General features: G+C 40.3%; 2 protein-coding genes and 1 non-coding gene across 4 annotated transcripts; all 3 read right to left on the reverse strand.

Annotated features, from left to right (window-relative positions):
• Nucleotides 1-116: 116 nt before the first annotated feature.
• On the reverse strand, nucleotides 117-18,069 carry gdi2 (GDP dissociation inhibitor 2). Its single transcript, XM_038739272.1, is given in 11 exon segments — nucleotides 117-1,257; nucleotides 3,367-3,566; nucleotides 4,002-4,103; nucleotides 4,106-4,172; nucleotides 6,166-6,265; nucleotides 7,121-7,252; nucleotides 7,389-7,587; nucleotides 7,872-8,006; nucleotides 9,435-9,534; nucleotides 9,801-9,908; nucleotides 17,911-18,069. Coding segments are annotated over 11 exon segments (1,341 nt in total). The 5' UTR covers nucleotides 17,956-18,069; the 3' UTR covers nucleotides 117-1,104.
• Nucleotides 18,070-18,877: 808 nt separating this feature from the next.
• ankrd16 (ankyrin repeat domain 16) lies at nucleotides 18,878-26,226 on the reverse strand. Of its 2 annotated transcripts, XM_038739273.1 has the most exons (7): nucleotides 25,752-26,225; nucleotides 24,553-24,773; nucleotides 24,273-24,315; nucleotides 22,917-23,025; nucleotides 22,669-22,830; nucleotides 21,495-21,573; nucleotides 18,878-19,202 (listed from the first exon to the last, which is right to left on the reverse strand). In XM_038739273.1, exons 1-7 carry the CDS (start codon nucleotides 26,087-26,089, stop codon nucleotides 19,039-19,041), a joined length of 1,116 nt encoding a protein of 371 aa, XP_038595201.1. In that variant the 5' UTR covers nucleotides 26,090-26,225; the 3' UTR covers nucleotides 18,878-19,038. The 2 variants fall into 2 exon arrangements, with proteins under 2 accessions (XP_038595201.1, XP_038595202.1); XM_038739274.1 differs by lacking the exon at nucleotides 21,495-21,573 and having other exon boundaries at nucleotides 25,752-26,226.
• trnay-gua lies at nucleotides 25,509-25,596 on the reverse strand. Its single transcript is given in 2 exon segments — nucleotides 25,509-25,544; nucleotides 25,560-25,596. It is a non-coding gene; the product is annotated as a tRNA-Tyr (tRNA).
• Nucleotides 26,227-26,390: the final 164 nt, after the last annotated feature.

The following is a 26,390-nucleotide window of genomic DNA, read 5'->3' on the forward strand; positions in this document are numbered from 1 at the left end:
TCAGTAAAAAGCTGCTGTCAGAAGCAGACATGTGTTGCACACTTTCACCAGTCACTGCTCACTCCAAGCAAAGTCAGAAATGTAATAGAACAGATGACAATAGAACAAAAAACACGCTTGGTTTTTGACAGTTGTTTTTACTTTGCAGTACAGAAATCATTTGAGTCCAAGATGTTTTTTTAAAGTTGTTTAAAACAGAAGATATCACAGGGCTCTCATCAATTCAGCACTGCCTCAGTACACATTTGGTCCTTCTTAAGCAATTACAGTCAACCACACTTCCCATTAATCTGCTGTCAGTGCTCGGGGTCGTCCATCACTTTGCATAATACAGGAACTAATATATCTCCTCTGATGCGTTATAGTAACTCAAACTGTTGAAAACAGGTTCAGGTGGTTTATGCTGGACTACAGTCGCCCTTGTGGCTTGGCTTACAGTATGTGTCTGGCTGTACTGGAGATTAGACAAGAAAGGGGTTAAAAAGACACAAACATTTAAAGCCCACACCCATTAACCACTTTAATTTCACAAAACCTGACGACACAAGCTGACGGCTGAGGTGCCACCTCACACCGCTGCAGGAAACACTCAGCTACTCGCATGATTTTATGAAGACCTACAAAGCCAAGCCACTTCTCTCTCACCCTGACATGAAAAAATACTTGCAGAGACAAAATAGCGGATGTGTAGATATTATATATCTTCCAAATGCCTTTTAAACAATGACAGGAAAAAACTGACCCCCCCCCCACTCTGTAAGATATTACTGATTATGACATAGATTTGGCATCTTTGGACTATGCATCACCTTAACATGATGAAGCAGAAGAATGTAGGGTATTACTGTATATTAGGCATAACCAGTGTTTAGTGCAACATCCATAAAAGCAAAGCATAGCTCCCTCCCTGAACCCTATCCAACAATACTATATCATATCTCTCTATATGTCATGAACTTCCTCAATGGGCAAACCATATACTTAGATAATCAACCAGCCCATTGGTGTGTACATTTTTGTGTAGGTTTTCTATTTTTTTGTAAGATTTCAGTTGTCGGCAGCGTTGTCTTTGATAACCAGGAGTGTTGCAGACACACTTCGCCTCTACTCAGCGGCGTCACCGAAGATGTCCTGCTTCTTGCGCTCCATCTCGGCAAAGTCAAAGTCTGAGCCCGTCATCCTCCGGTAGATGTCTTTGATGTCGTCGCAGGTGGTCTCAAAGTGAGTTGTGGCGTCATATGAACGGGAGATGAAAATCTAGAGGGGAGAAAACAAGGTCAAAAAGCGGTCCAAGAAGCATTCTGTCTGTGCTAGATGGATACAGTCTTCGGCCAAAGATGAGGCCATTAGCCAACAGAAGATAGAAAGATAAACTAAAATACAAAAAATGTGTTATTCTCTATTGAATAGCAACAGATGGAAGGAAACAGACTAAAAAGGCTTCCTTTGCAGGACGGACATTCTGCTGACATAACTCTGCCCTCACATGATGGCAGCAAAAAGTCACAGTAGTGCAAAGACAGCAAGTTAATACATAACAGCAACATGCTGAGGCACATTATCCGTTACATCAACACTACGTTCAGACTACAGGGGAAAGTGGCTCACATCGGACTGTTTTGCTCATGTATACCCACATTAGGATACAAAATCTTTGTTTTCATTCATTCATTGTGCAGCGTGGTCTGGCACATTGCTATGCAACAGTGTACTCTTGCTTGGTTTTTGTATTCTGAAATGCTGCTTTGGTATTCTGGTGGTGAAATGGGGAACTACATGAAACAAAGGTCCCTGTCCAAAGTGAATTTGTGAAGTTGTATTATTCTAACCATTATATTTAAAAATTAGGGATACACCAAAACGAAAATTGTTGGCCGAAGCTGAAGCCGAATATAATGAAAAATCTGCCGAACACCGAACAAGTACATTCACATTTTTTACATTTATTTTGCTTTTTTTACCACTGCATAAATTAAATAGTCAAAATGTGCTTTCCCACAGGATTTGGAGAGACTATAGTGGGTGGGTCCGAGGCCTGAGAGGGTCCGGTAAAGTAAATTACATGTGTCCATTTACTATTAATGGACACATGCAATATGTTTAATACTTTCTGAGAATATAATCCAATTAATATTTTTTTCATCCTGTATAGACACCTTATTTTGAAAATCAGATGTTGTCACATGTGTATCCTCGTGCTAAATTCATCATGTCTGACCCAATTTGATAAATATGTTGTATGAGGTTCTTGTATCGCATTACATGAACAGTTAGCTTAATCGTCTTCTCACAAACAAGTGACAAACACTCAAAAGCGGTTCAGACCGTTTGTTGCCTTTTCTAAGACGTGCTAGGAGACAGTTCAGCAGAACAGTGTCTCCAGACAGCGTTTTAGCATTTTTCTCGGACACTTTAAAATGCTCCCACACTGCCCACATGTCAACGTAACTGTTCGGTAAAATTTAATCAGTCTTTTGACGTATTAGGCCGAACACAGAAAGTGCTATTTTAGCCATTTTCGGCTGATTAATTTCAGTGCCTATACATTCGGTGCATCCCTTTTTAAAATGACATTGTATTTAGCTAGTGTTTAGTTTCACAGACTGACGGAACATGCTGCTCGGCTTTGAATGCTCCACAGATCCAGAAATTAAAACATTGATGTGATGTGTTTAAAAGTATAACAGAGATTCTATTATTTATGATCCATTAGTGTACAGGGCCAGAAAATTACATTTGCAGGCACTTCTGCACAGACAGACTTCCCACTTTGTATCATTTTGATAAGAAAATAAAGGGGCAGCAAAGAATGTATAATCTTTCTGGCATTTCTTTCAGTAACAAACAAGCGGGAAGCTTCCGGTCTGAGACGTGAATCCAACGCGGAAGTCCTTTAAACCTGCATTCTATTGAACGGCCAGCAGGGGCGACTCTTCTGGTTGTAAAAAGAAGTCCAGTTCCATTAGAAATAATGGTAAAATGACCCTACTTCTCAGCTGATTTATACCTCAGTAAACACTTTCCTAATTGAGTTTATGGTCTCAATCTCTAGTTTCAAGTCTTCTTCAATACAACACGATGTTCATTTAGTAAATTATGGTCCTATTTAGAGGAAAACAGACCATAAAGCAGAGTATGCTTCAGGTCGGGATCATCCGTTATTGACAAGTCGTCCATGGCAACCTGTAAATCAGGCTAGAGTGACTCGTACCCACGGCACCGTTGCATTAGGAGTTGGCTTTCACTTTCTCTGGTGAGAACATTTAGTTTTAATACAAGCCCTGTTAAAATGACAAGGGAGGTCTAAAACATACAGTAAACATACAGTAAACAGCGCTATGGTTCTTTATATTTAAGGTATCGTACCTGGCTGTCAGTGCCCATGTCAGTGGGTGCATACTGGTCACTATAGCTGACAAACTTCTGCTCGATGGGCTCCAGCAGGTCCAGAGCCGGCTTGACTTCTTTCTCAGGGTCGTTAGTCTCCACTGTGGTGCTGGCGATGGCGATATATTTACCCTGTGCTGCCACATTGTGGGCAGAGGAGATCATACAAACGTAGATGTCTGGAAACAAAAACTAAAGTTAATGCCCGGTGGTTTTCCTGTAGATAGGTTAAAATATCTTTATGTAATGTTATCTGACTGATTGGTCAGCTGTTTTTCATAGCTCTCTCTAAGTCTGTTAAAACTAGAGGTGTCACACAGGATTGCACACATTTACCACCACTTCTGTAGGTTCAATTTGTATAGTGGAAACAAAAAAAAGCAACATGATGCAGAGATTTGCTTCTTTTGGACATTCTAACAAAAATATTACTGACGTAAAAAGATACTTTATTTTCAATATTACTGATATAATTAGACATCAGTCCCTTTTATATTCCTCATCCCTATATTCCAAACCTCATGTAGCTTTTTCCTTACATTTGTATTTGATTTAAGATAAAGAAATAAAATACTACTGTCTTAGTCATCTGCTCATTTCCTTTGCGTACTCACCATGCTTCCTGTTGACTTGATTCTGGGGGATGATGATCTGGCAAGAGTTGACGTTGCCAGTGTTTGCGATAGGGTGACTCATGATGCAGATGACTCTGATCACTGACCCACTTTGGTGGCACGATCCATAGCGTAGCTGGGGTCGCAGATCAGCTGCTTGCACCTGGCAATCTGTGGTGGGCAAACAGAGCCAAAGGTCAGAGATTATGGGATAGGTTTAATTCCTGAAGAAGTGAAATATAATAATGGGCGACAGTGCCACTGTCTTATCCATTGCGCCATCACCCCCCATCCGACTGCTCTTTTCTAAGCGACGTATTTATGTGACGGCAAATTTTACTGCCGTGATAAAACTATAATGTTCTGAAGATGGACTACATGCGCATCTTTGACACTGCGCCCCATGTTGTTGTAATGCGGACAAGTCTAAATGTGGACAACATGGTGGAATATATTACTTAATAACCAAGATAGCAAAAAGGCAGCCTACCAGTCACTAAATAATGGACAGGGTTGTCACATTGAGAATGTTTGCTCACACTCACCCTCCTGCCCACCCATAGGCCTATTTATCAATATGAATCCCAAATGTATGTAGGCTAAACAGACAGACGGAGCAAGAGGAGATGCTGAGAGAATATATGCGTTGCGTGGAGCTCTGTCATCAAATACAATTTTACCCATTTTAAATAGTAACAAAATCTATCGAAAATCAGCGTTGATAATGTGGCAGGCCGCCACAAATAAATCAGTGTGTGGGAAACGCCTACTGTAGAGGGTACCCAGCCTGATCTTTGCCTTTATTAAGGCGAGGGTGTCAGCATCTGTGAGTGAAGTAAAATGAATTTGCTGCAGCGACACGACAAACCTGGAGAAGCCCTTGACTGCGCATGGAATAAACTTAAGAGCAGAAAGTTGCTCCGTCTTTGCTGCAACAAGACAGAGCCGGTGCAGTCATCGTCAGCTGCTTCAACATGCCCACCGTACGAGCAGTGTTGGGCAGTAGCGTCGCTACAAGTAGCACCGTTACTAGTTTAACTACATTTCTCAGTAGCTTGGTGGCAGCGTCGATACCCAGCCCTAGTTGGTGATTTATTTTCTTTTATTGTGGAAAACACTTAATGGCTTATTTTAATAACCCAAAACATAAAACAGTGTTGAAACATTAGATTACAAAAAAGCCAAAAGAAAACAAACCAAAAGAAAGAAGGTAATTGTGAGTCTTATTAAAGTATCATAATGTGCGTCTGTAGTGCAAGGATCTTGCTAAATATAGTTGATGGATTTTATTGTTTGAATACGTGCGCTGCTTTAAATGTTGCCGCCGCAAGGAATTGTTGGACAGCATTCTCTCCTTTCCTTTCATAAAGGATGGTCCGGTGTACCCTCTGCTAAAGGAGATATGAAAGGAATCATAGAGGCATCTTTCCTTAGCTTTTACAGAATTCGAACAGCTCTTATCATGGCTGCCACTGAAATACTTCCAGTTCACTTCACTCAGTTAGGAACCTTCCTAAGTAAAAAGGACTTTTCGAACACAGCCTATGACTTGTACCCACTGCAGCCAGCGCTTTTGAAAAAGCTTATTAGGAGTCAGCTGTTCATTTTCTCTGGTGAGTACCATTTGTTTAAAACCTTTTTTTAGCTAGCCAAAATTAGTATCCCAGTTAAAATCACGGTTAACGAGAATTACAGATGCACCTTGCTAACCAAGCTAGCTAGCTCCACAGTTTCGTCCAAATATGGTCACGTCCGGTTTATTATTGCCGAACTCGAGGCTTCAGAACGGTATTTAACAAACCAACGGGTGGTATCACAGTGACTATTGTCCACTTCTTTTTTACAGTCTATGGTTAGTAAAATAGTTTGTTTTAAACATCACACTAATTATGGAGCTCTTATAGTAGCAGTTCATGTTGTTTTGTTCTGTTTAGGAGTTAAGTTACAGACATGTAATTTGTTTTAAATTTTGATTGTTTTTTTGTTTAGGGAACTTTGGGTTTAATATTATATCACATTTGTTTGTTGTTTTGGCCAATGCTCCTCTCTGATGCTTATAAGAAACGGCTGTGCCTACACACAAACATCACAATGTCTCAATGAGCTTTACAGGCCGCTCAAACAACAGACTTTGAACCAACACATCTGATAACAAAATGCTCACCTCTCCTTCAGACTTGACTCCCACCACCTTCCCATTCTCCACCACGATCTCATCTATGGGCTTGTTCAACATATACGTCCCACCATAGATGGCACTCAGTCTGGAATGGGAAAAAAATATTATCAAAGGATGTGAGAAGGATGAATGAATGGTAGTGAGCTACATGAAACAACAATTTTAATAATGTGACAAGATTATGTTAAACACTGAATCCTTAACATGGCTACTGATATAGATCTCCACTATTCTGTTACTATGGACTCCATTCAAAAGCAGTGTATTTATATATCATCTGTATAAAACAACCTGACTTTCCACTTTAAGGGGAAACAGTTCTTTTTCGATGTTCGTTCAGCACTTCTACTCACAAGGTTCATTTCCCAGGTACAGACCTTCATCACAGTGGACAGTTTGACAGATTCTAGCAGGGAAAGCACAGGTGTAACTAATAACAATGACTTAAATTCGCTAGTACGCCATATCAGTGAGCCAGTATGCACAAGACAAGGGCCATGAAATAGGAAGACATCACAGAAGACTTTATGACATGTGACAGTAGGAAAAGCACAAGAATATGTAATAGCTGCTTTAGTTTCAGGGTTCGTGTATTATGTGTGCTGGCTCACTTTCACTGGGACACTTGAATAGAACATAGCATGTTAATGTTATTAGTAACACATGTGCTTTTTCTGCTATGACTAATTGGGATCCTACATATTGGTCAAACACAGAACCTGTGGCTGCTATAACTTGTGTACAGTTTTATTCACAAAATAAGGATTTTTTTGCTAGTATCAACATTATGATAAGGAGCAGCCAATTTCTATACTGTTTATCAACATGAAAAAACACATAATGCAGAGGAAACACAAACAGGGCCCTTTGGCTCCTAGTTTAGTTCCTTTGCATCCACAGTTACTGGAAGATTGTGGTGTATTAAAGAAGAGTGCCCTACCTGGCAAACCCTTGGGGCAGTTCTCCCAGGCCGTACAGTGGGTAGAGGTATGGGCTCTTGCCATATCTTGCCAGAGACTCACTGTAAAGCTTTATCCTGTTTATGGTTTCAATGCAAGGTTGATCCAGGTAACTGAGTGGAGAGAGATGAAAAGCATGAAAAACTCAACCAACTGTACAATTTAACAAGGCTGGGTGACATGGTATCACAATCCTGGGCAAGCCATCATTAAAACAAAATTTATCAAACAACTAGAAAGACCACTGACTCATCTGTGCGGTAGAGGGCGAGGGAGTGGCCGGTGAAGTCCATGACGTCCTGGCCCAGGTTAAATTTTTTGAAAATGTCCCTCATGGTCGTGTTTTGGGGGTCGACGCCTTCCATGGTTTTGGGGTCGTTCTCGTCAAAGTTGGAGACAAAGATGAGGAAGTTTCTGAAGCGCCTTTTCTCAAACAACCCCATCAGACCTTTAGGAGACCAAGAGTTTAGACTTGGATTGTACCATGTCATAAGCAATGTAGAGTAAGTGGCAGGCAAGCTTTACAACATTAATGTCACACAACCAGAAGATGAGAGTGTTAAAGTTTAGAGCCAAACATCACTAATAACTAAAATCAAGGGCTGAAGAGAAAGGCAACATTTTTTTTTCTCATTTGCATAAAATAAATCAATAAAATTTTAATTGTTTTAATCTGTCCACACATTCTTTTTATAATCCCTGTTTCACCCTGTGCATCCTCCAATAACTTACCAGATGCCAGAGCCTCAGTCTCAGTAGAGGGGACTTTATGGATTTTGCTCGCTTTATACACAAAGCTGCCCTCAATCACTTTGAAATCCAGGTAGCGAGTCACTTGTGTGATCAGCAGCATGCGGACAAGCTGACCTGAGAGAAGGAGATGCAAAAAAAAAACACAAAATGAGGCAACTATTTCATTTATCAAAACAATTTTGTTAGTATAATACACACAGGTCTGAAACACATACATATGCACAAACAGCAACAAGATGAAGAGTCAGAGTGAGGGGGCTGCCACTCAGTGCAGGAGCCCCTCAGGAGGTGAACTGGCACCTCTCCAGCTACCAGTCCACACTCCGTAACTCTGGAGTTACGAGCTGGACTTGAACCGGCCACATTCCGGTTCCCAGCCTAATCCTTACAGACTGAGCTACTGCCCCCCTTGTGTGGCTCAGCAATGGTGATAAATTATCCCAAAGTTCCGCGAGGTGGGGACAACTCGCCACAACTCCAGTGAAGCTGGGGCCCCGTCTCTGTAAAATCAGACGTTGAGCAACCCTATATCGCCAAAATGCCATAATCCCACTGTGAGATTGACAGTCAAATCAGGCTCCGCCCATCAAAGCATTAAATTTTCGACTATTCGGATCTATCTTCAGCCCTAATGTCTACAGATAAATGTCAAAAGCTGTGAAATGAAGACACAAAAGGCCATATGAACAATCGTATCTATAAGGATTCTGAGGTCATATAAACAGGGTTTTAGGGGGTGATGCGCAAAACATGCTGTGCCATTAATGTCTAATCACTGTGGAGAGCATCAGAACGAACCAAATTACTTTCCCCAAATCTAAAGGTTGTAGTTCCTCCAGTAGGCTGGTCTTTGGGTGTTGGTTTATTATCTGCTCTAGCTTTTCCAGATATTTGCTCAGAGATATGGTTAAAAATAATGGCCCAATGTGATGTGAAATTACATATTTGTCATCAGAAAACATAACATTTTCTTGGGGGAGGACCCCCAAACCCCCTTGACCATGACCACCACCAAAACATTAATCTAACGCTAAATCTAACATAAACTATGGGACAACACACAAAATGTAAGCTATTCTAATGTGCATCGTGTGCTCATGGACGCAAGAGCAATGCTGCTGAGACATGTTGTGTTGGGGTTTTATATTCAGAAAAAGATGCTTATATGCTTCACCTCCGCTGCTACAACTCCATCCTAGGGGAAACACTGCGTAACACATGTAAGGATAACTTTTTGTTTATGTTATGTGCTTTGGAAAAGAAGAAAAAAACTGAATATCAGAGTTTTAAAATCATCCTATTTCAAAATCGGTATGTGTCTTAAAAATCCCATATTGGTCAGTCTCTAGTTCCTGCGGCTACTTAAGATATTTCAAATATTAAACATTGTTTGAACCATGACACTCTTTTGTTGGAAGGCAAAATGTTCAACATACAGCCCTACTAACAAGTTGAAGCTAACAGCTCTGCTGGGAAACTGTCAGAGGTTAAAGTCACAAGCTAAAGCAGCACATGATATACGGGAGAGTGATCGATGTATACCATTGGCCATAAGGAATTTAGGGATGAGGTCCACATTCCAATCTCGGCCTTTTCCCATCGACTCAGGAGGTTTGCCAGGAAGGTTGAAGCGCTTGTAGAGCTGTAGGGAGACACAGAACCAGACTTGACATCAGTAACTAGCTGTGCGTAACTTTGTGAAGAAGACATCACTGATATGTTTGGTTAAGACAGGTAGAACACGTGGGCACTGAAGAACCCTGTCTGTACAACCAGCTTTTTACCAGTTCCAGCTGTTCATTTCCTTATTAGAGCTTTACCTGTTCCCATATATCAGCCTTAAGATACAAAGTAAATATTTAGATGTTTGTCACAAAGTCGTGCCAGCAGGGTCAAACATCAACTCACATCTTCAAGAGGCGTGATGGAGGCACTCTCGGCTCCGTAGTAGGAGTTGCGGTCCATGTGCAGAACCTTCTTCCCCTTCACGGACATGATGCCTGATAAAATGCATTCCTGCGGGGAGAAAACAAAACAGAAGAGGAATCAGATCAAGATCAACAGGATGCTGTGAAATTCCACAGACAAGGAAAGCCTCGTTTCATCATGATTTCCTAAATATGGCCTACCTTCCACTCAGCTTTTATCAACAACTAAATGAGGGAAATGCTCTCAACAGTGTGTGTTTTGTTCCCATGACAATATATTAAACCCATCCGTCACACCACCCCCGTTTATTTAACAGGAGGAATCACTCTGTGTTGCCACCATTTTTCATAGAAACAGACGAATGCGGTCTCTGTCTGGCATGGCTGAGGCTTTTCATCCTCTGATCTGCGGGGATAAAAGGTTTTGGCTGCATGCCTGTCCAGTTGGACCAGCAAGCAGGAACAAATAGTGGAGACTGTAGGATTAACAGATGGACAATTTAGGGAATACCTATATTGAGTAGTACATGATCAGTTGTTGTTTTCATTGACTGCATTGTTGGGGTATTTACCCCCACAAGGAAATACAGGGAAACTGCTACATTTGATGACAACATTTCTTGATTTTTGTACCGCGACCCATCTTAGGTGTTGTAGTAAGCAACATCTAATTAAGACAACAACTTAAGCCACCATGGTTTAGCGAAATAGCCAGGTAAAATATATCGGAAAACCATCTTGTTAGAGGTTACACCCTGGAAACCAAAATATGTTTGTCAGAAGGGACATTTTCAGAATTACTCATGTTCTCCTCCCTTAAATGTAAATGGAAAATACAAATTAAATTATTCTTGTAGCAGCACAGTGAAACATAGTAAACCAACAACTGGCTTACTGTTGCGTTGTTCTATAAGTAGGGGCGCCCTGGTAGCCTGATGGTTAAGGTGCATACCACATAACCACAATGTCTTTTGCTCAGTTCCAGTTCTCTCTACACTGTCTACTAGGGCTGCGCAATTAATGACCCATCACGATTTCTGCTTTCAACGATTATGAAAACAAGTTAATTGAATTAAAACGATTGTGCCCATGCTGTTTTACAATGACACTCATTTTGTCTTGTGTTATAAATCCAGCGCACCATTTCCTTCACAGCTTTAAAAGCTCAATAAATGTCAATCAATAAATTGTGTTAATGATCATTATTTCAATTATGAGCAAAATAATCGTGGTTATGATTTTTGCCATAATCGAGCAGCCATACTGTCTTCTGTCAAATAAAGGCAAAATGCATCAAATATAAATCTACAGTAAAAGGTGACTTACACAGGGGAGATGATAAAAGTCCGTCAATACTGCTACACCAACAGAGTTATCCATTAATAATTCTAATACAAATATTGGATTTACATGGGAACATCATGCTGGTTGAGTGGTTAAGATGCATACCAAAGAACCATAGCATCCTTGGTTCTGTTCCAGCAGGGGACCTTTATTGCACAGACTCTATACTATGAATTGTCAAATAAAGCAAACATTTTTTAAAAACTATTAATTTGATGTGATGTACCCTGGTTTGTGAGGTATTTAAATTTGATGAATTAGACAAAAACAGACGCTTCTCATTATGCTAGTCACACTGTCCACCACAAACGTTGGATTTATACTCGACACAAAGGATTAATAAAGGCTCCACTGTACATAGCTATAATCGTAGGATCGGATTAGCACCACAGCAACGCTACACTGATGTGTCACATGAATGGGCCATTTGTGCTTCAAATACATTCAGTAACTGTTAACATTCTCTTCATCACTTTGTAATCTAGAGTGACAGATGGGTTCTGCATGTTTTTATATAACTTGATGTACAGCTATATATCCTGCTAAAGTTTCCCTCATTTTATATGGCTTTAACTTAAACTATAACTACAATTACATTTACATTCTCAGTTCTGTGACGCTTATTCAGATATTCACACTGTAATTAAAATATGAATTGATGTTTGACTAGTTCTTTTTTGAGTAAATATTAAAAATGGCTTTGGACACAAAAGCCTGAAGGGACAGTATAAGAAACAATTTGCGACCACACACTGGTGTATCCACGAATTCAGTTCTGACACACCCATTACCAACATATTATCCAACATGCTTCTGTGGAGCCTGGAGGATGATTACAGCTTTCACTGGGCTTGGTAATGATGGGGGAAAGTGTGCATGCATGTCAGAGCCAGGAATTCCCACAGGCCAAAGGCCTTAATACGATTAAAGCAGCGGGTCTGTAGATTCAAGCAAACGCTGTGTGCATCATGTGACTGTGTGGACTCCAAAACATGTTTTACTACTGAATGACAGCAAACACTCAGGCAGTGTCACTTGTTTATCACATGACAAAACACAACCACGCATCATAACTTCACTGGGTGATGTCACCTACAGCCTTTGCACACAAAGACTGTATTTTCATATGCATTTTTGTTTTTGCACATTGAGTCCGATGCATTTTATTATTCTATTGCTTGCTAAAATTCACAATAGGAGACAAAATGGAGTCGTCAAGCAGTGAGGATGCTTTTGTGGACACCTCATCTGTCAGCAGCTCCTGACGCTGATGTCGCTCTCTATCTCATTTCCTCCCTCGCTTCTCTCCACTGGAGGAAGCTTTGTCAGCGCGGCTACCTGAAGAGGCTGAGCTGCCCTCCCTCTCTGCCTCCACACTGTCGCTCTCCCTCTCCGTCTGTGTGCTGTCCTCATCCCTTATTTCAGCCTCCTCCTAGTCATCATTCATATAAATATTACTATCTGACCTCTATTATCTGAGTTATAAAATGAAAATGTGCCTTTGATGAATGCAAAGACATGCAGAAAATCAAACCTGTGCTGCAAAAAATATATGTTTTCAGGGCTCCAGGTGAACCTTTTTCACAAGGAAGTGCTCCTAAATGTTTTCATTAAGGAGCACATGTACACAAAGACATTTAGGAGCACAGTGAAAAATGTTCCAAGTACCAGAGTTAATTAACTATCTATTTATAACATATTGGTACTGTGTGTGCACACCTTGTCCTTATGTGCAGTTATGATTACATGCACACTGTGCGCATAAATCACATAATTACGGTTCACATTTTTATGGGCATATGTGATTGAAATACTCGCACTGTAGAGCTCTCGTATTAAAGATAATACAATCTTGACAGGATACAGTCAACATGCGGTCTCAATCAATGCTCTCATTTCCATATGCTTTATCCACATGGGGTTGTGACTTAAAAGACAAATGCTCTAACTGCCATTTTGGGATGTCCTGACAATTGTGAGAGAAACGTGGTGAAATCTTTGGTCATTAATTACAAACTAGATTGTACTATGAGGCAAGTGCTCAAACAGTCAGTTTAGAGGTTTGGCGACTTAAGACAAATTCTGACTGTTGCTACGGCCTAATAGATTCATTTGTTTGCTCAACACAATGTCAAAAAACTCCTAAAGCCCTGGGTGAAGCCTTGTTTTGTCTGACCAGCAGTTTTTATCCAAAACTCAAACATATTCAGTTTACAGCAATAAAACTAAAGAAAAGAAGCAAATCCTCACACTGAAGAAACCGCAACCAGAGAATGAGACAAGTTTTTAAAAATGACTTAAATTAATCAAAATACTTTTGATTAATGGACTGACTGTTGCAGCCCTAGAAAAATGTATTAACCACAGTGCCCACCCAGTTACAGTCCAATACAACAGCAGAAAAGCCACAATAAAGTCCAGCAGCCCAACAGATTGCATGCAAGACTTTATTGGACCCATCTTGCTCAGTGTAACATGCAATGAACTTGTAAGACAGACGACTAATGGATATGAATCTAATTTTCAATGTGGGTAACATTTTTTTAGTTAAGCTGGCGGGCCTGCACATACTTCTGCTATCAAAGCCAAATGCAATGCTTTTTTAGTTTTTCCTGTGTGAACATGAGTGGTGACATGAAAACACTGCAACTGTTGGGTACTGTGCATGTGGTCAATGTAAATTTAACTACGCTTCTAATCATCCCCTTCAAAACCTCAGTTACATACCTACTTCTCAGACATCCTGCAACGTCCAAGCTAGCTTCTACATAGGTGCATTCCCAAAAATAACATGCCGCAGTGAAATCCGATCATGCCCATCTGTAAATGCCTGGGTTTCATCTGCTGTAAGATCTTGCAATGTGATTTGTTTGAGGGCCATTCAGTACTGGCTACATGCTACACATCTCTGGGGAAGACAGAGCAGGTCTGATGTGTAACTGTCACTTCCTCCAGGTAACACGTGACTGAAGCCGACCTGCTGCCGCTTATATAAACACAGGCTTTGACACAGAGCCGGAGGCAGCCTAGTCATCACTACCACTGCCAGATAGCAGCGGCCATGCTTACAGACAGGAAAACACGCTGGTTCAGTCCAAGTTCAACACACAATAAGAAAATCAAAGGCCATAAAAATCAAAGAGAGGGTGAAATTGAACATCGCACTCACAGCATGACGATACCAGCTTTGATTTTACTACATTAACACACTGCTCCGTGTTTCAAGTCAAAAGACGCTGTTCACCTTTAATCAACAGGCTCGCAGGATCAACAGAGCAGGGAAATTACATAAAATCACCACTCTAAAGGTTTTCTCATAGGTGGGAAGCAACTAAGTAGAGCTGAGCAATATAAAATCAATGAATCGATCAGCAGTCATCAAGCAAAAGGTTTAGCATTCAGTTTCCAGATTCTCTGATGCTTTCCTGTTTTCTCCGGAAAATTGTTTCAATATTTTTTGACCTTCTATAAATACACGATTAGTTGATTAATCAAAGACATTAATATTAATTGATAATGATAAATAACTATTAGTTGCAACCGTAACTAAGTACTATCTATCGCTGAGTCTTGAAGTTGCAATGCTTGTTACTTTTATTAAACTGCAGGGATCGACAATAACGGTGGCCTGATGGCCCGTAGGCCCATTTAAAAAAAACAACAAAAAAATTGCATTACAAACTCAACATCCTGCAGGTGTTTTGCAGCTCTTGGCGCGCACTATTGGCCGATCAAGAGTTGTAGTGTTGTGATGAGTGGTTGTCAAATGTTATTTCTCTAATCTCAATCAATCGGCAACCTCTGGGTCTGAAAAGTGAAACCATGCACACGGATTTTAATCTGCATTCTCTCCAATAGCCAGAGGGGGCGAGTCCGCTGGTTGCAAAAAGAAGTCCGGCTCCATTATTCTACCTAATTATTACCTCAGTAGCCTAAACACTTTCCTAATGTGTCTTCCAGTAATATTTGGTTATTATTATTATTATTATTATAAAGTTAGTAATCTTCTACATTTCTAGAGGTCGCTTAATCATCACTTGATTGGCAATGCCTGAAACATCTACATGTGCTGACCTTTACTCATTATTTTGTGAGCGAAAGCAAGCACTGGTTCCATTTCCACTGTTTTACCACCATTTCCTCTATTTGATGGGCATAATGATGGCAGCAAATGTATACTTCTCTCCAGTAAAACTGTCAACAAAACACTTCATTTTACTTTATATTCACTTTAAGGTAGCAACTGACAATCCCCCCCCCCAAGTCATTGTTTGTTGAATAAATTGGCAGAAAATGGCCAGATGTGAGACCTTCAAATGTCTGTTTTGTCTGACCAACAGTCCAAAACCCAAACACATTCCGTTTACATAAGAAAAAGAAATGCAACAAATCTTCATGTGTATGAAGCTGGAATCAGAGAACGTTCAGGATTTTTGCTTGAAAACTGACTTAATTGATCATTAAAGTAGTTCCCAAAAAGTAGTTTCTATCTATCGACTAATTGTTGTAGCTCAATCTAGAGAGAGAACTTATACTTTTGGTAGAATAATATTCAACTGCACTTGCTAGTTTTCCCTTGGGCAGATAAAAGATTTGTAGAGCACTAATATATTCCCCACCACCACTGGTTGTTTTTCATCAGTCTAGTGACTGATGTGAATCCATCACTGCAGCCTTTCTATTTTCCTCAACCACTGAAATGCCTTCTTATCGACTTTTCTCATCTTCCGGCAACAAGTTGCTTACTTGGGATCACCTAGAGTATCATCAAGTGAATCAGACTGCATTTAAGTACAGTTTGATATCTTGCGCCAAGCCACCCCCCTTATGTGTCATTAGCAGTGGACAGATGGGTAACCCCATCCCCAGCCATCCAACCCATTAAAAACAGAATACAAACAAACAAAGGGCCGACTAATCATCTCCGTTCTAGACGCACAGAAGCAGGATATATGAATGTGATATTTTAAAAATGTTATAAAAGGCTGCCATTGGTGGCAGATAATATTCTATTTAAGAATCTGAACTAGCAGTTGTATTTATAGTGGGAGTTAACTTCTTAAAAGATAAGCCGCATTCTCTAGTGACATGATCTAAGCTGAGTAAAATAACACTGTTTACTATATTGATTATAGGCCTATTAAAAAGCTATGTAACTTGAGTTAGTAGTCATAGCAGTACTAATGTCAGTGTGTAGTATAAAGGGGGAAGTTGTCAGATATACAAACATTAAAATACTCATTTGCACAACGGAACTACAACCATGTGAAACTACATTGTGTGGCAAGCAGTATGCAGGGCTTTTTAGGCAGCCTGGATCTCATTTAACTGGGCTATATTCAGGAGTACTTGTAGTGTACTTTCAGTTCCTCAGTCTAGGAGGAACCACACCCAAATGTGAGTTAAATCCACACCCTGCCCAGCAAAATATAACGGACCCCCTTTCTGCTTGGCTGCTTAAGCCCTGCTCCCTCTGCCTGCTCTGATCCTGAAGCAAAACACTTTGTAACTCAACTTCTTAACCTTCTGCATTAAAACTGTGTGCTAAGGTTCTCCAGACTGAGAACAGTTCAGCAAGTGCAATGAATTTAGCGCCTTGGAAAGGAAGCTGATCAGTGGTCTGCAACGAAATCAGCACGGTAACGTTACTTCCATGTCATAAAAATCGACGGCAACTCAGGAGGCCTGTCAGGAAGTATACTTTTGTATATCAGGATATGGCATGGTTAATGCTGAAAAAGTTAATTTCCGGATAAACAAACCCAGACAAAGTTACAAGAACATCTTATTAACATTATGCTTGATCAGCCTTTTAGTGCGCAAGTTAAGTTACAGATTAACAACCTATTGCTAAAGTTTCTGACTGACAGCGACACAGTCCAAAGTAATCCAGCGATTTTGCATAATCAGCCAGTCCGTTCTTTCCTCCAAAGGTATTCTCGTTAGAGGCATTAAAAGTGCTGAGGCTTCTTTAACTTTGCCACAATTTGCTTTCTTAACGTTAAGCAAGAAGACGATATAATTGTAACGTTAACTTTACGTACTCCATCCTGTTGAGTCCACCGCAAGCAAAGCGGAAATTTAGGACATCTAGAAGTTACTTATTTAGCAACTTGCAGTTGTGTCTGCTTTCATCAGATAAGTAATCACTAGCTTTGGTAATGTTACATTAAGACTGAGATAAAGTCAAACAGCCGATTCAACGTGCACCGTGAACGAAAGATTAACCGGTGACACGTATTTATTCTGGCGTTAGCAGGCTAATTACTTAGCTTAATTAAGGTCGGCTAACGTTAGCATACCAGTCATCCGCGTATAATCTTAACTTGAGTGAGAAAAGCTGACTGAACTGCCGCCCAACTTCCAAACAAGCGGCTAACAAACTGGAGTGGAACCAAGTTCCCTCGACAGAACAACAATTACTAACCACAGCGCCCGACTGGGAGTTTGAAGGTAGGGTTGTGTGAGTTAACGTTACGTTAGCTACCTATAGATATCGTTAATCTTTCTAGCCAGTTGCAGATAGCATAGTGCTAACACTTAGCATTAGCTCACAGTTTCCATTAACAGTAGGTTAGTTAGTCGCTCACTCTCGGTTAGAGGCTAAGCTAGCTATTTAGCGCTAGCCCTTCTGATTAGGCCCAGTTAGCTCAAAGCCAAACTACCAAGAGGCTAACTGCGTTGGTAACAGGTTGCAAATCACTTCCACGTTGCGTGAATCGTGTCGTTAGCTTTTTTTTCCTCACCGTAAGTCCGGTGCCCAGAACGATAACGTCGTATTCTTCATTCATTTTTTCAAATCTTTACTCTTCTGCTCCTGAATATCGGGAAAGAAGAAAATGGAGATCTGCGGGGCTGGAAATGAGAGGGGCTGCGGTTCAGCGTCAGGCGCCTCGGAGGGCGTGGCTTCTCAGCTGTCAATCACTTGTAAGAAGACGGCTAAAGTGTCTGAGTGGAAATACAAAGACATGCAAGAGAGACCTGGCTCTACAAATTGACATGGTATAATAATGATCACTTGTTGTGACATTACCATTAGTTCCCATATAAGCCTCTTGTTGTACTGTATGTTTAATGTTCTGTGCATTTTCTTAAGATTCAGATAATGTATTTAGTAAATAACATTTAACAGCTGCCTTGAATTAGTTAGAGACATACAGGCTTCTGAAAAAAATTACAATGTAGTCTCACTTCACTGTGTTGCCAGAGTGTAAAGGATTAGTTATGGGCCATAAGGACATCTTTTTTTCATGAGACGAAACTCATTAACATAGACAAAACCTGAAAATTTCATACACATTTACATGCACACACTAGTTTTTACAAACTGTACTTTCACACCAGCCAGCCAAAAAAACAATGGAATTATAAGAGGGGGTTACAGATGTTTAAAGCTTAGGTTTTGTTTTGTGTCTGATATCCCAGAAACTGCGCTGGCCAGCTACAGGTTCACAGTGACTTACAAAATACCATCAGACACAATCATACACAGGCGGATGAACTTATCTGTAGCGTGTCCAATTATGTCTAAACCTCACTGTATAGCCAAACAAGATACATATTCCCATGCACCAGAGTGACAAACACCATCTCAATCTCAAGTCACTCGCATCGAAGTCAGGTCCGATGTAAACATATAGACTAAAGCAAGACTTAAATTTAAGTTATGTGATTTATGTCCCCAAAGTCTATCACTCAAGAATACTCAACACAACACCAGACACGTTAAGATTTATTGTAATCCTCACAGTCTAAATTAACTGATTAACTTCTATCACATAAATCACATTTTCAGGTTGTTTCAGTTTTTTTTAACTTAAATTAAATATACAGATCATATTGCAAATCTGTGTTCTTTACCACTGTGGTATCATTTATGATGTGTCTGGTACGCCACATTCAAACGCTCGCACTATGTCTGGTTTCTTGGCAAGCTGCCGTGCTGTTGTGCCAGACGCGTCCTCTGAGTCTTTGAGTCCAAGCTGCAGGAGTATCCTGGCCACATCTGCATGCTGTCCAATGCAGGCCATATGAAGAGCTGGGCAGATTAGACAAAATAAGAGGGTGTAAGGGATCATACTGGTGTATTAGACCATTGACAAAGCATACCTTATGTTTTCTGCTTACTTTGCGACCTTCCAGGCAGCCACTTCCTAACTGTTTTTTATTTGATGTAGATCCCAATTTGCTGTCACTACTGTAATAACTACTTTTTAACTTTTCCACGTGTCAGATAACACAGAATGCATCATTACCCTGTATTAGTAGCCTGTATTTACTTTCGCTTCCAAAATGTGAGAAATATTTTTCATAGCTTTCACATTTATTCATAATTTCTTCTGGATTAGATTTTTAGAGAACACTGCACTTGAATAAAATGCTGTTGAGCAGCCAACTCTAAAATCTAACCTTAAATGCATGAGCCTCAACGATTTTAAAATCAGTCTGCTTTTCATCTGGGTTATTACAAAACAATAGCATAACCACAACTATTAAACACCTGGGGCCTCATGTATAAACGACAGCGCAGCTTTCATACTGAAAGATGGCGTACTCATTTAAAAAGTACTTACACACAGAAATATCCATATGTTTAAAACCAGGCGTACGCCATGTCCTACGCACCTTTCCTTTATACATCCCAATCAACGTGAAATTGAGCGCACATGCACGAACCACATACTCCGCCTTGGCTACTCCCATAAAGTACTATGCAAATTACCAGAAATACGCCAGCATCACCTCTAAGGTCCTAATAACAGCAGCCAATCCTGCTGCAAAACACGTGAGAAAGAGAAATTTCACTAAGTGCAAGATCAAGGCGCTGATCACTGAAGTGGAGGCGAGAAGAAATCTTTTATTTGATGGTTTGAACTCTTTGATCAGCAACAAACACAAAACGACGGAGTGGCCAAGTGTTACAATAACAGTCAATGCAGCCGGCTCAGGGACTCGTAATGGCTGAAGTAAAGAAAATAAGTTTTCTAATGGTAAACATTATATATTGTTGATCACCTATCGGCTCCTGCAGCTAACAGCCGACTGCCAGAAAGAGTGCGTATCTAGCTTACTTGTATTTGTACCAGGATGGCTCGGCTCCGCCAGGTGGATCTGTCTAATGCTGGACCCAGTTCAGTGCACAGATCCAAGAGCACAACTCTAGGGAATCTAAATTGAAGTATTAGCCAGTCACCCTCGCGGACCAGGAAATCTTAATGGAGACTCTCTAATCCTTCCCTTGGTGTTGTCCTCTGCAGAGCCAGAGAGCAGCCATGCAGCATTCCGCACGAGTGTCACGCAGTATTTATATGTTTACAGTAGTCAGAGTAAGTACTTCACACCTCGCCAAAATGATGGCTTCAGTCAGTGATCCCCCCCACTCTGGGAGATCATTTGAGGATGGAGGTTAGACAGGTGAACACATTTTTTTTTTAATGTCGGTTTTGTTATGTTTGGCCTGCATCATGATGACCGATGGTGAGGATGGAGTGTAGCGATTGTGTGAGGCTTTATTTCCAGATATTTTTAATTTACACAGTCCATATGTGCAGGTGGTGAAAAAGTGCAGGGTGAGTTGAGGTGAGAATGCAGATCTGTTTGTGCGCCATTGCGGCGTCTCGGTGCAGCTGCGTCTGTTCATTGCAGCATGTTTATACACGAAAACTAAATATGATCAAAAACTACTGACGGCTGTCTTCTGCAATTCTTTAATGCTTTAATTTGATATCTTGGATTTTTATGATGATGATAATTCCATCAGCCAAGTTAAAGTATGAAAAGGACAAAAAGCAGCCTGCATCCTGCCAGCTGACATTATCCTGGCTTTAGGCTGGCTGGTCCACAACTGACCATGAGTGTCCGTGGCTACACTCCGGCCCTCTCCTCTGCGCTCCGGGGAGGCTGATGAAATATTTAGCGGACATTGATTTAAAATCTGAGTTGGCACTTATTTTATTTCCACAACTAAAAGGTGCAGTATGGAATATTTATGTCAACTAGGTGAGCACAAATAACACTGCTGGTTTGAATGTTTAAATGGTAAAGTGATAACATGTGATATGAAGTGAAATTAAATAGGCCCTATGTGAGAGTCATTATTATCTATTCCTCTCACATTCCATTTTATTTTGATATTAAACCACTACATACATGATCAAACCTTTATTGTCTCACTGGTTATAAGATTAACTGAGTTTTGACTGTTAAACTCTTAATGAACAACACCTAAGCACATTTTTGTTAACAAACCTTTATTTAGCCATGACTATTAATGTTATAGAGAAATCCTTAAGATTTTACTTTAATTATGTAAAAGTGATACACTGCTTACCAGTTCTTCCCTTTTTGTCCCGAACATAAAGATCTGCCCCCAGCTCAAGAAGTGTTTTTATAGTGGACGTGTGGCCCTCCTAAAAAACACAGATTTAAAACGAGGAAGGAGAGTTTATTTGCACGCTGTAATTTACCAGATTAGTGAAATTTCAATACAGTGATTTTGTGACTGTCTACTCTGTAGAAACAACACCTAGTCTGTGCATCTTGGAAGAGGACTCACTCCTTTTTTGTTTTTTTGTGTGGAGTTTTTCCCTGAGTTAAGGGGGTGGGGATAGAGAGGGTTGCATGTTCTTCAGATTGCAAAGCCCTCTGGGACAAATTTGTGATTCTGACTTGAAGACATTTGAATACAATTTGTGAATTACTGATACAAATTTAGTTTCAGTTTTAGAATTAGATAGATAATACTGTATTTGAAGCAGAAGGAAATGTGTAAATGACTGTCCTTTTCAGCCTTTATTTTAATTAATGTTCACTGCTAGTAAGCCTTTAGGTGTGTGTTACTACACACACACAGTGGAATGTAAATCACCATATAGATGTGTTGTGGGACTGGCTGTTCTTCTGTGTGATCCTAATACTCAGTAACAGTTCAACTATAATCATGAGCCAGAGTTAAAATCTGAATTGCCCACATCTCTGATTTTTTTCAGCAATAAAAAGGTCTGGTGTTTCTTGATGGCTGTTTCCCTGGTTCGAAAACAGCCGAGACATTCAGAGCTTTAGAGGGAGGATTGAGAATGGGGTCGTTATCTTCCTGTGCCAGAGCCAGAATGATGGCGACAGACTGGCTACTGTACTACCGCAGCTTCCCTGTCGACTGAAAATAATGCCAACAGGATACATCGCTCACTACAGTTAGATCAGCACAAAAAAAACAACCGCTTCCAAACAGAGAATGACTCAAACAAGACGTCAGACTGAATAAAGAAGTGAAACAGCATTGTAAGTATGTATATCTAAACAAGAGGCCAATACAAACCATCCTAGTTGTTGTTAGCATTATCTATTGTGAATACTTAATAATACCACTCAATTTAGGATGTAATACAATAGATTTTAACAAGTTATAATGATTTCACTACTTCATTTAATCTAAGAGAAATGACTAACCTTTGAGGGCTTAGGAACAGAAAAGATGGAATCTTGTCAAAAATCTGTGATCTAACCTTTGCAGCGTAATGCAGAGCAGTGAGCTGCATGTCTGTCGCCTTCTGGTTCACGTCTACATTTAGGTCCCGCACCAGGAACCACAGCGCCTCCTCCTGGCCAGTAACAGCAACCTGGTGCACCGGCTGAGTCCCAAGCATGTCCGTTGCTTGTGGAGACGCCTACAGTACACACAAGTCAGGACATGACAGTGCAGTACTGTTTCTACAAAAGCGGAGACATGACTGACTTGAAATGCTTTGTGTACCTGGTGCTTTTCTAAAAGCAGCCTTGCCACAGAAAGGTGTCCGTTCCTGACGGCGTCCATGAAAGGAGTGACTCCACAACTGTCAGCGCAGTCTGGGGTGTAGCCACATCTGGAAGAAGAAGAAGAAGAAGTGGTCAGTTATCTGTGAACTGCAAATCATAATCAAGCTCAAAAGTATGGAGCTATATTTCCCCCCAAAACAGAGTACTAGACATTTTCAATGGCAATCTACAAACAGGAATGTAACCTCTGCAGTCATATATACACTATAGGACACAGATTAATGACCTTAAAGGTTGATTACTGACCTTCCACAAGGTTTACTTGTGTTTACTTTACCTCACTTTATTTTACGTGCATTTTTTTTATACTTTAGTAATTGTTTTGTTTTTAAATTTCACATTTGATACTGATTGTTTTAGTTATTTGTTTGTTATTTTTTTATTAATAAATTTTTATTTTATTTTTTGTCTTTTAATATACACGCACAAGTTTACAGTTTTATTTTTTATTTTATTTTAATATATATATTTATATTTATGGAATTAATTTTTATATTGTATATATTTATTATTAGTAGTAGTATTTTATTTTTATTAACCCACACACAAACAACTTTTACTGTTTTATTTACTTATTTAATGAAATGTATGAAATGAATTGTTATTTAATTTATATGTAGCTTTGGCATACTGTTTTTATACATGAATGCCAATAAAGCTGGTTTGAATTGAATTTTTCAAATGCAGCTGAAAGCTCCAAATTTTAAGTAAGTGGACCGTGTACTGTTATTGTTTGTCAAACATAGATTGTGTTTGCGCGCTCTATTTTAATATTATATTAAAGTTAGCAGCTAGCTGGTGAACACAGTGGAGTATTTAGCAGCTAAAGAGCTGGACAGTGGAGAGCAAAATCATCTGCTCACAAATTGGTCATTTCAACTTAAGAGGTGTCACTGTGTTTATAGCTTGTTTCTGCTGCCCCCATGTGGCCAAAGAAAGGTTGCAGGTTTCATTTATTCAGGATAACACCTGTAAGCTGCCATCTGATCAGGTGGACACTCAGCAGCTCCACTGATGCAGTTAGGGGTCAAGGGCCTTGCTCAAGGGCACTTCTGCAGTGGTTATGAGTGAGGAGTACGTGCTGCCAGTTCACTCTCCGCCACCCAGATTCATCCTGCCAAACTAGGGATCGAGCCAACAATCTTATGTTCGTAAGTGTTGGTCTTTATTTATCATTTTACGGCATTTTGAGCTGGAAATTCTGAGAAAAAGTTCTGGGGATACACACACCAAAACTGAAACATTTCACACATTTTTTTTAAGGAAGTATTCCCCAAAGAAAATTTCAACCTACCTCTCCAGCAAGATCCTAACAATCTCCTCACAGCCGTGCATTGCTGAATGATGGGAGAGAGAGAGAAACTTAGTTATAATCTGACAATGAACGCAAAAGGTCCCTCACAAAACAGGGTAAAAAGATTGTTTTTTTTTTCACCGAACACGCACTTGGAGATCTGGCCACAACAGAATATCTAAGAGATTAACGATTCTGGAAATTGTTGAGTGTGTGTGCCAGATGTTGCCATCACATGACATATCCATACACTAGAACCAGCAATCTAAGGACGCTTTACCTGCAGTGTGCAGTGGTGTCCTGCGCGTCTTGCTCTCCGTCCTCCAGACGTCCGGCGTGACGAGGAGCAGGTGCTGTACGACCAGAGGATCGCCCTCCCTGCAGGCGATGTGGAACGAGTTCCAGCCGTCCTTGTTTCTCAGTGCAGGGTCAGCGCCATGGTGCAGCAGCTCCTGGATCACGTTGAGGTTTCTCCGAGTGCAGGCCATCATCAGTGGAGTCCTGAGAGAGAGAGAGAGAAGGCAACACTGACAAACTACTCTAACCAAGTGAAATGTAAATAAAGTGGCAGTCCCATCACCAGCTTCCAAGCTAACACACAGTGGGATGGATCAGAAAATATAAGTGTTAAACATTCCACAGTAAATGATCAAATCTTTAGTTAAACTTAGAATAGACATCGTCCAATAAACTGTAAAATTAGTTGTGACATTTTCCTTCAGTTTTGAAATTATGAAATCATTAAATTCTGTGTTAGCTCTAATAATGAGAGATTAGACACTGCTTGTGTCCCTCATGTATAAAGATTAAACTACATTATAAATACATTACACATACAAAAGAATAGAAAACAACATTAATGTATATGTAATGCATATATTTTTTGTATATAATCATCTAACTTTATTTGGTTAAGGCATTGTATCTTGATCCAGGCAAGGGAATACTTTTAGATTTAGATGGGCAGCTGTGTTTGACGCTTCTGGAAATCCCTTTTAAACCTATGTTTTAAACAGACCGTTTGGGTTTCTGAAAGATGGTCACCATCGTCAAGCAAAAAAACAATAACAATAAAAACAATAACAACAACGACAGACGTTTGGCTCTGTGAGTCAAATATAACAACAAACTGGGCTGCGACAGATTGGTGTTCTTCTTTATTTCTTTGTTTTCTTCAAATGTTTGACTCTTGAACAAAAGTTTCGTGAAATAAACGATTTGCAATCAAAACGGTGCTCCTTCGAGCCGGATTCGAACCAGCGACCTAAGGATTTCAGCATCAAGCCTCTACAGTCCTCCGCTCTACCAACTGAGCTATCGAAGGGAGCTAGCATCCTTAGCGTGACAGTTGCTTTTTAAAATCAACAGGGGGCACCACATGTCTCCATCATAGGGTTGTCACGTTGTTGGTTGTTTTTTTTGTTTGTTTTTTTATTTCTTCCGAACTCATTCCGAGCAGCTTTCTGTACTCATGCTCACCAGTCCGCCTTCTTCAGACTGTCCACCTTGGCTCCCTCCTGCAGCAGGTAGCTGACACATGCCAGGTGGCTCATGGACGCAGCTTCGTGCAGCGGCCTCTTGTAGTCGTTATTGTACGTCTCCACATCCATGCCTACCCGCTTTATTAGATACCGCACAATGTCCAGGTGTCCCTGCCGGGCCGCGTAGTGCAGCAGGGTGTCTCCTGACCGACCGAAGTGTTTGCTCCGGACGGTTTGTACCGCCGCCGAGCCGCCCGAGGATATCCGTTCCTCCAGAGAGCTTAACTGTCCCTCCTGAGTGAGCTTCACCAGCAGCTTTAAAGTGTTCTCCTCCATGCTGGGTGGAGGTGAAAGACTGCTGCATGAACACAAAATAACCTAGGGGCAAAAATGAAAAACTACTTTAACTCAGTTCTAAGTTCAACTGCTTGAAGACTTGCTGGAGAGAAGTGTTTACTACGCAGAGTAGCGGAATTAAGTGGCCAACCATAACCTTACACTGTTAATGTTATATTACTTATCTTCCCATACATAAAGCAATACAAAAATGTACAAACAAACGTTATTATTCTTACAATTACTAGATAATATAATAAATATGATGTTGTTTGGAATATTCACAGGTACGCATTTTACA

Source organism: Micropterus salmoides, unplaced genomic scaffold (assembly GCF_014851395.1).
Source record: "Micropterus salmoides isolate LMB-PRFRI ecotype aquatic unplaced genomic scaffold, ASM1485139v1 Ms_hic_scaffold_23, whole genome shotgun sequence".
Classification (NCBI taxonomy): Eukaryota; Metazoa; Chordata; class Actinopteri; order Centrarchiformes; family Centrarchidae; genus Micropterus; species Micropterus salmoides.

Excerpts from the sequence above, each read along its gene's own strand:
- ankrd16 (XM_038739273.1), bottom strand. The coding sequence starts at position 26,089 with ATGGAGGAGAACACTTTAAAGCTGCTGGTGAAGCTCACTCAGGAGGGA. Across the intron at positions 21,574-22,668 it reads CTCTGCATTACGCTGCAAAG|GAGGGCCACACGTCCACTAT; the intron begins GTTAGATCACAG and ends TGTGTTTTTTAG. Across the intron at positions 19,203-21,494 it reads GGACAAAAAGGGAAGAACTG|CTCTTCATATGGCCTGCATT; the intron begins GTAAGCAGTGTA and ends TAATCTGCCCAG.